This window comes from Tachysurus vachellii, chromosome 4 (assembly GCF_030014155.1).
Source record: "Tachysurus vachellii isolate PV-2020 chromosome 4, HZAU_Pvac_v1, whole genome shotgun sequence".
Lineage (NCBI taxonomy): Eukaryota > Metazoa > Chordata > Actinopteri > Siluriformes > Bagridae > Tachysurus > Tachysurus vachellii.
This window is the reverse complement of record NC_083463.1, coordinates 14,321,669-14,330,312: the sequence shown is the minus strand read 5'-3', so window position 1 is coordinate 14,330,312 and position 8,644 is coordinate 14,321,669. Positions and strand designations below refer to the sequence as shown.

At 37.7% G+C, this 8,644-nt stretch overlaps 1 protein-coding gene across 1 annotated transcript; it reads left to right on the top strand.

Moving 5' to 3' along the window:
• The first annotated feature begins 369 nt into the window (after nucleotides 1–369).
• p4htmb (prolyl 4-hydroxylase, transmembrane b) lies at nucleotides 370–8,338 on the top strand. Its single transcript, XM_060867908.1, has 9 exons — nucleotides 370–1,078; nucleotides 2,300–2,381; nucleotides 2,482–2,672; nucleotides 2,790–2,886; nucleotides 3,384–3,546; nucleotides 3,629–3,814; nucleotides 4,779–4,869; nucleotides 4,975–5,098; nucleotides 5,748–8,338. Exons 1-9 carry the CDS (start codon nucleotides 770–772, stop codon nucleotides 5,936–5,938), a joined length of 1,434 nt encoding a protein of 477 aa, XP_060723891.1. The 5' UTR covers nucleotides 370–769; the 3' UTR covers nucleotides 5,939–8,338.
• The last annotated feature ends 306 nt before the right edge of the window (nucleotides 8,339–8,644 follow it).

Below are 8,644 nucleotides of genomic sequence, written 5' to 3'. Positions count from 1 at the left end.
ATGTTATTGAGAAACTTGTCGAGAACTGAAAGTAGTCTTTTGAAACTCTTCATGGTGCCTTCAAAACACTGAAAAATAGTTATTTGCATTTAACTTTAAAAAGCTAAATCCCAAATAGACCCAGCAACTAGCCATAAGGATTCTTGGATAGTTTTAATTCGGTTTGTTTTTCAGCACTGACAAACACTTTAAACACCAGACAGAAAAGGTCAGATAGTCTTTTTAACAACTGACATTTGTCGTTAAATATTGTTTCAATTCAAAACCGAATTAGTTTGAGGTCTATATCGTCAACGCCAACACCAGGCGTCGCCATTTTTCCTTATTCTTTGCGCAGTCGCAGTGCGTCAGCTGTCAAACCTACAACAATGGCGGCTCAACTTCAGGCTGGGTTTCACTGCGCCGGGGTCAGCTGTAAAGGTCGTTACGAGCCAGTAACAGCACCGAAACATTCGAAAAGATGTCATAAATTGCACAATAGTCGATGTTAAAGGACGAAGTTCAGTAATACCATGATGTCTTGCGGCTGGTTTGATATAAATAGCTTTATGCTGTTATAAACACTGAGTTAGCCTTTAGCTCGGGTGGCTAACGAGTCAGACTTTACAGCTGAACTCATTCACGTTTTATGTCGTTTACAACCAACCAAACAGCTGCTTTGGTTATTTTATTAGCACGTTAGTTTGAAGCCGTGACGTGTGTCATGTCAACGCAGTCTGCGGTAACGGAGGCGAGGTGAAGTAAACAAATCGCCCGTTAATCAAGCACCATGACGGAAGACGAGGGACATGAGGACGGTGCAGCGCGGTCGTCGTTTCCATCGCCGCTTTCACACCGAGAGAGATTCCCGGTGCAGAAGAACAACGTCTGTTCACGATCATACTTTGTAGTGGTCATGGTTTTCTTTCATGTCTACATCCTGAATGTCATCGCACTGTTATTGTACGTGCATTACAACACCGGCTCTGATGCGGGAGCGTCTTCCAGCAGAGAGTTTATCAGCCGGAGCAGAGCAGATCCTGAGACAGCAGAGCAGCCGCCGTCCTACACACACCTCCCGCGCATCGAGGGGATACGGGTCAGGATCTACTTTATCTCTCAGCTACATCAGTGCTGCACTAAATCACCGTTATAATAATCATTGTGTTGGTTGATATCACACAACTGATGCCTTTTTTAGATGCCTATATCACAGGATCCCAACACTGATCCAGGAAAACCACCTGTTCTGAAAAAATTGTAGTGTTTTCTAGGTGCTCTAACACACCTTTTCAACAATTAATAGTAACAGGCTTTCCTGAGTTTAAGTGGGTGTGTTAGAGTGGGGAAATTGCTGAAATGTGCAGGATAGAAGGTGCTTCAGGACAAGGGCTCTTCTGATAGTGACTCAGTGTACTCTGGTATAACACTTCAGTCTATCTGTTGTGGAAGTTTGAGTTTTGAGAGATTTAAAGTATCACACGTAGGCACAGGCAAGAGTAAAAAGGTTTAACATTTTATTGTGTTTTCCTCGCAACAGGACCCAACACTCCTCGTATAGCACGAGAGAGGAAGGCCCCTGATCATTGATTACATCAAGATTTTATAGCCAGGATTAAATCAAAGAAGAACCTGTGAAAGCAAAACATAATCAATCATTGGCTCAAATGTTCAATGCCTGCTCATCTCCTGATCAAGCTAATCTTGTCTTACCAAGGTCTACTAGAAGCTGTTTATGAGCCCCACCAACTCGTCTCCAGTCCCCTCTGTCCTTGTCATAACTAAGAAAACAACCACTGACATTGGCAATTTCTAGTCACAATAACTACCAGTCACGAGCATAGAAGGGCAAGGCCTTACAAACATCCCTAGAGTAAAAATTTCCACCACACTGTCTATCAGTCTATCGGTCTGTCTGTCTGACTATCGCAAACTCTTTATAATGTCAGGGTTGTGGTGATTCCCAAGCCTGACCTATCCACAGTGGATGTGAGCTAGGAATACATCCGATTCTAGTGTGCACATGGTTTCTGATGGTGAACTTGGATATTAGGTTTAATAGTGAAACTAATCAGAGAAACTAAGCTCCACTATGGAAATATAAAAGCACTGATAATTCAGCAACCATGGTTATGTAGACAGAAATGACTAAACATAACAGTTAGTTATTGTACTTTCTAGCATGAATTTAAGTGAATTGATAAATTCAATTAAAACCATAACACCCTAATGAGAATTTTTGTATGCCTACACAAGTTTACAATAAATAAATAAATATTGATTAGAATAGTTATAAACATCACTTTCTTTTGTATTTCAGGTGGGTCATGTGCAAAAAGTGACTCTGGTGCCAGGAAAAGTGCACGAGATTAAGACCCTTAGTCTGAAGCCTCTACTTTTTGGTAATTATCTGTACTTTTATGTTCGAATTCTATTTTTAAATCTATATGGTCCAGTCAAGCACATGATATGAATGTTATGATGGTGTGTGTGTGCGTGCAGAAATTCCTAGTTTCCTCTCTGAGAGAGAATGTGCAGTGCTGATGCATCTAGCTCAACTGAAGGGCCTGGTGGAAAGTCAAGTCATGGTGCCTGAGGGGCAAGAAGAACTCAGCCAGCAGCTAAACCTCAGTGCTGAAGAGATCTTCCATTTGCTTGATCTAAATCAGGACGGCCAGCTACAGCCACATGAGGTGAGTGAGTGGGTACAAGTGTATATCAGTTTGTTCTTGTTTGCGATACAATAAACATTACAGAGGTGCTCTTTATCTTTGAAAAGATATGTTATCTGCATGCTGTTCCTGTCGCAGATTTTAACACACTCCAGAGTGAGAGATGGTATTTGGCTAACTCCTGAGAACCTCCGAGAGATCTACGCTGGCCTCAAGGTGGACAAGGATGGTAACGGTAAAGACCAATGATACTTGTTATAAAACTTTACTCTCCATTAAATCTAACACATATAAAACCAAAAAGCTTCATGTGTTGAGGTTTTACTAAGCTAAAACACAGTAGGAGATCTATAGAAGCTATACAACATAAAATAAATAGAGAATTGCATTACCAATCCGCTCTCCAAAAAAAAAAGTCTACACTAATATTGTGGTTAGCTGGGAAATTGGGCTTACTACAAACTGTGAACCTAGCAAGAAACGTACATTTGAAGAAGGTTAACTTCACTATTCGCTATGAGCTAATTAACACCAAAATGTTGAAGCCACCTACCACACAGTGCAAGCATAATGTTGAACTGCAGCTCCTTTTTTTCCCGTGTCATTTGCATGGCCTGCTACATGAGGTTGGTGATTTATTTTGAATATGTAAGCTTTAACTTCTGTCTTTATGCTATTAGCTTGTTTTTATGCTCTGAAGAGATTGTGATGATTGTGATGATGTGTGTTCAGGTCTCTTGAGTGTAGAGGAGTTTAGGCAGCTGAGCAGTGACGCATTCCAGCGATTCCTACACCAGCGAGGGGTGAACAGGAACCAGTTAGTGAGGAACAGCAGACACACGTGGCTCTACCAGGGTCAGGGAGCACACCAGGTCCTCAGAGATCTCCGCAACAGGTATCCCTTCATGAGTTTGTTTAATCTCTTACCAACTATCTCATTTGCTTTAAAATAATGCTCATTTTGTTTGTTTACCAAGAGTCACACATTTAACAAGGCTTCCATCTGCATTGGTGGAGTTGAGTGAACCTCTTCAGGTGGTGCTTTATGAGCAAGGTGGTCATTACCATGCTCATCATGACAGTGGGCCAGTTTACCCTGAGACAACCTGTACACACACTCACCTCACTGTCAACTCCTCCTCACCATTCCAGACTTCCTGCAGGTGAGACAATTAAATCTGGAGTTTTGGAGCTAAAATGAGTACATATGCTGGTTTACTCCCTATCTGCTCATTATGAGGTCTTTCACGTATTATGCTTATGCAAAATACATTTGTAGTAACAGAGGAGGGATGCTATTATAAGAAAATAATGAATATGAGAAAATATGTAACGTTTTAGGAAACAAATAGCAATTTGTGTTGAGCCACTTCCTAATTATTAATTCAACACCTCTAAACAGTCCTTGCCTCAGCAGCCTTGTTTTTGTTAATGAGCCAAAAGAAATACAGCTTTTCATGTTACCCACAATAACACATACAGTACATATACACTCACCATCTAAATGTACTGTACACCTGTACATTCATGTAGTTATCCAATAAGCTAATCATGTGGCAGAAGCACATAGTTGCACACAGGTCACATGTTACAGTTAATGTTCACATTAAATCTCTGACTTGAACTGTGGTATGATTGTTGGTGCCGGATTGGCTGGTTTGAGAATTTCAGAATCTCCTCAGATTTTCACACACGACGCTCTCAGGCGTTTAAACAGAATGCCACCAAAAAAAGAAAAAAAAACAACAACATGCTGTGTACAGAGGGCTAAATGAGATAGATGAGAGTGTGTATAATGACTAATGCTGACAGGAAGTCAATAGTTATAAAGAGTGATGAAATTAATTGCTGTATCCTTCCTGGCCAGCACAAACCATTGTCATGTATCATCATCCTCTGACCTCTCTAGCGATAAAGGCATTTCTACCTACTCAGTATTTGTTTTTTCCCTTAGTGCTTAGGTTAAAGTTGCCCTTCACACTTAAACCCCATTCTATATGAGCAGGTGTTCCTATTAAAGTGGATGCTGATTGTATGTATGCATGTATGCTGGCCTTATATTATGATATGTCTCTGTGTGTAGCTCTGCTTTATGACTATATTGCATTAAATATTTTATATTTTCAGGTACATTACTGTGCTGTTTTACCTGAACACAGTAGAGGAAGGAGGAGAAACCACCTTTCCTGTAGCAGACAACAGGACCTATGATGAAGTGGTGAATCTTATTGATTTAAATTTTTTATGTACGTGTTGGATGTTGAAACAGTGCACTGATCTAAATTTTAAACAGTAACATTGGATGTTTGTGTTTGTTTTTTAGGCTCTCATACAGGACGATGTAGATTTGTTGGATACGAGAAAGCACTGTGATAAAGGGAACCTGAGAGTGAAGCCCACAATGGGCAAAGCAGTGTTCTGGTATAACTATCTGTCTGATGGAAATGGTAAGGAAGATGTATGGCTGTTTTGTATTATTTGATGTCTGCTGTATTACATATTAGTATATCAATTCTTAAGGCCTAAAGCCCTGTATAGATTCGACAAGTTTTACAAGTGGAGGTGAGTTAATGTAATTATTATATTTTAGTCCTGTCCAGATGCATCATTTCAGTCATTTTTAATAGATAATTAGTGCATTCATCTGGAAAGAATATACCCTATTTAAATGACCAGTATAAATAACCCCATGTAATATAAATTTTGTGCAAATCTGACAGTAGTAAATTCTGACAGTGCAAATTCTGACAGTAGTAAAAGTAGTATTCTTTTAGTATAAAGAAACTGCAGGAAATGTGCAGTGTTTCCTCGTCTCCAGCAGAAACCAAAACGAATCCAAGAATTGGACAAATTTTAAACAGCAGAAATATAGACACCAGTTTAAAGGCCTTGTCAGAGAAACTACATTTTCCATGAGATTTCCATATCCAATCCATATAGTACTTATTACATAATGACTGTTAATTTCAAATTTGTTTTAACACCTTGGTATCCTAATTCATCTTTAATTGTTAAGTAGAATATTTTCCTCATTAGTCTATGTAGTACTGGTTTGCATGAGGAAAGTATGATACTATGCTGTGTTACCCCCTTTAGGCTGGGTTGGTGAACAAGATGAGTATGCACTACATGGAGGCTGTGTTGTCACTCGAGGGGTAAAATGGATTGCCAACAACTGGATAAATGTTGACCCAGACTACCACCGACAAGCCCGGTATGAGCAGCTCATGTCTCAGCGGCCGGAATCTCAGGAGCAGCAGCACACAGATGCACACCAGGACCTGTAACTACAAAAATGTATATCACAAGATTTGCAGTACACATGCACTTGCATTGTCCACAAACAATGACACAAAAAGATCCGTAAACACATGAACATTTATAGTATTCACATAGCAAGTGCTGGAACATGTACATGCAGATACACAAACAATCTTATGTATGGAAATTTAATAAGTCCTTCTACATTTTAGAAAGACTTATTGGGACACAGGGATTCAATTTTAACGCTTGCACATGTGGTACATGCTACTCTGTAGATATACAGAGTGTTTAATTTATTTTACCAATATTTATGAACACGTCTAAGTTATGTTATTTGTTTTATTGTAGCTGCTCTTAATAAGTACAGCATGAGAGAGAGAGAGAGAGCAAGAGATAGATGGGTTGAGAAACCACTGAAAATAGACAGACACGGTTTACTCTCTGGACAAAGAAATGAATCCAGTTTATTTTTGACATTTTTGCCTTTTCCCCCAGTGATTGTCATCTAATCATTACACTGCCAAAATCTATATTGCATTTTTTTACCCCCTGTAAACAACACTGTGCATATACATGTAGGCAAAAATGCATGCTTATCAGGGGGGTAACAATATGGACTATCATAATTGACTAGACTAAATAAACGTAATCTCATGATAAGCACACTTTTCATGAACCATTAACTAGCATACTATCCAATTAGCTTGAGAAAAACTTTGAGTCACAGGTATGTTAAATTCTAATTCTTTTTTGTTTGTTTTATTTTGCTAAGATTCTAAATGACTGAATCAATCACTGTGCCACTATTAAGTTTCATTTATTCTGCTTTTATAATAACAAACATTTTAGTCAATTGAAAACCCAATTTTTGTTATTGGTGTATTGAAATGGTATCATAAAGGATTTTAATGTTCTGTATTGTTACACCCCTATGGCTTATATGCACCTAAAAATACACTCGTTTACAAAAAATCCATAAATAAACATCATACTAGACTGTAGCATAACATCACTTACTACAAATTTGAGATTCAGTGATTTAAAGCTAAATTCTGACTGTGCTGCGTCAAAGTAACTGTAATAAATGAACCAGTAATCACCAGCTTGCACTACAGTATATAAGTAATGGCTCCTCTGTAGAGGCACTTGGAGCAGAGTCCAACCATATACATATATCTGCAGTATCAAGAAGCATGAATGTTCATAGTCCTGATTCACAATGCCATACATTTAAAAATCAGTCACAATACTAATTATTATTAGTATTTAATATATTATGAATGCAGTCAGATTTTTGTTACTGCATTTATCAGTTAAATAAATAGGGTTGGAGGAGCTAAACACTGAAGACATTTGGGTTACAGATCAAAACATGAAACACTATATTTTATTAGTTTGGGGTAAATCATATTGCATAATCATGGGCCTGATGGCATAAAGCTAACTGCTTTGCTTACTGTACATTTGTTTGTGGTAATGTTATTAATGTCACCCTGCACCACGAAAGACTATGGTCATGAGCCCCTCCTGCACCGTTCTCCAAAATAACAAGAACAGCATGTTTTTATAGCTGATTGTCCATGTATTTTGTGATTTTACAATCTTTTCATAATTTATTTCAGGCGACAGCTTGTAGGTAATAAACAATAACCCCTTTCTGCATAGAAACAACCCAAAAAGCTGAACCAAAAAAATATTGTTCTGCTATAATACATGTACGTAGCAACACACAGCAGATACAGAACATGTACACACTCACAAATAAAAACACACATACAACTGGTAGGCATAAACATTAATAATGTATGATGATTTTATATCCTGTGTCCCACATTCAGAACCGAGTCAAGCATTACCTAACTGTTCACAAGATATCTGGACTGACACCCAGGGTGTGAATTCAGGGACAGTCGTCTTGATACTGAGGGGGTCCACTGTATTTATTTTACATATAAAGGGATCCCTGGTTACAAAAACCTCATGAACCATTACTGAAGGCACCATTATTTATTTATTAATTATTTATTTATTATTTATGGGAATGCAGCCATATTTTATAATCGTTGTTTACTTATTTATGCACTACTGTACCTCCTAAGGAGTGTGAAAGAATGTTCACTTGAGTTTTCATTGGATAAAAGGGATTCAGAACATTAGCCTCTGTTGATTATGTAGTTTGCTATAGTTTTATGTTGCACTCATGAGTTAATCAATCAGTTTAAAGTTGTTACCCAAGATGTGTATAATACGTGTGGTGAAACACAACATCTCAACTGACATGATCTTTCTTTTAGCTCTTCCAATAAGGCATGTTGAAACTGATGCTTGAACAAACTCGCTCTGTACAGGGGTTGTAATTATTTATTATTATTTATTTAATCTGTCTTCAGTTTGAATTCACTTGCATCCATAAAAAGTCTGTGCTATTAATTTATAATGTTATTTATTGTAATTGTAACTCTGTTGCAATGTTTCACAAAAATGTTAACAGTTTGTCATTTTCTTTTCAAAATATTAAAGATGTTAGTTTTTAAAATAATAAAGTTAAATACAAATTTAAAAACATACAAGTCTTTTAAATAATTTATATCAGTATTATGCATTATTTTGACTAACATGCCATCGAATGACTTAGAAACAGATAATGTGTACACATGTACATGAAGAAGAATCAATAATAACCTGAATGTATAATTCTCAAAATACAGGGAACCAGCCCTGTGCTTCAC

Excerpts from the sequence above, each read along its gene's own strand:
- p4htmb (XM_060867908.1), top strand. The coding sequence starts at position 770 with ATGACGGAAGACGAGGGACATGAGGACGGTGCAGCGCGGTCGTCGTTT. Across the intron at positions 1,079-2,299 it reads CGCGCATCGAGGGGATACGG|GTGGGTCATGTGCAAAAAGT; the intron begins GTCAGGATCTAC and ends TTTGTATTTCAG. Across the intron at positions 4,870-4,974 it reads ACAGGACCTATGATGAAGTG|GCTCTCATACAGGACGATGT; the intron begins GTGAATCTTATT and ends TTTGTTTTTTAG.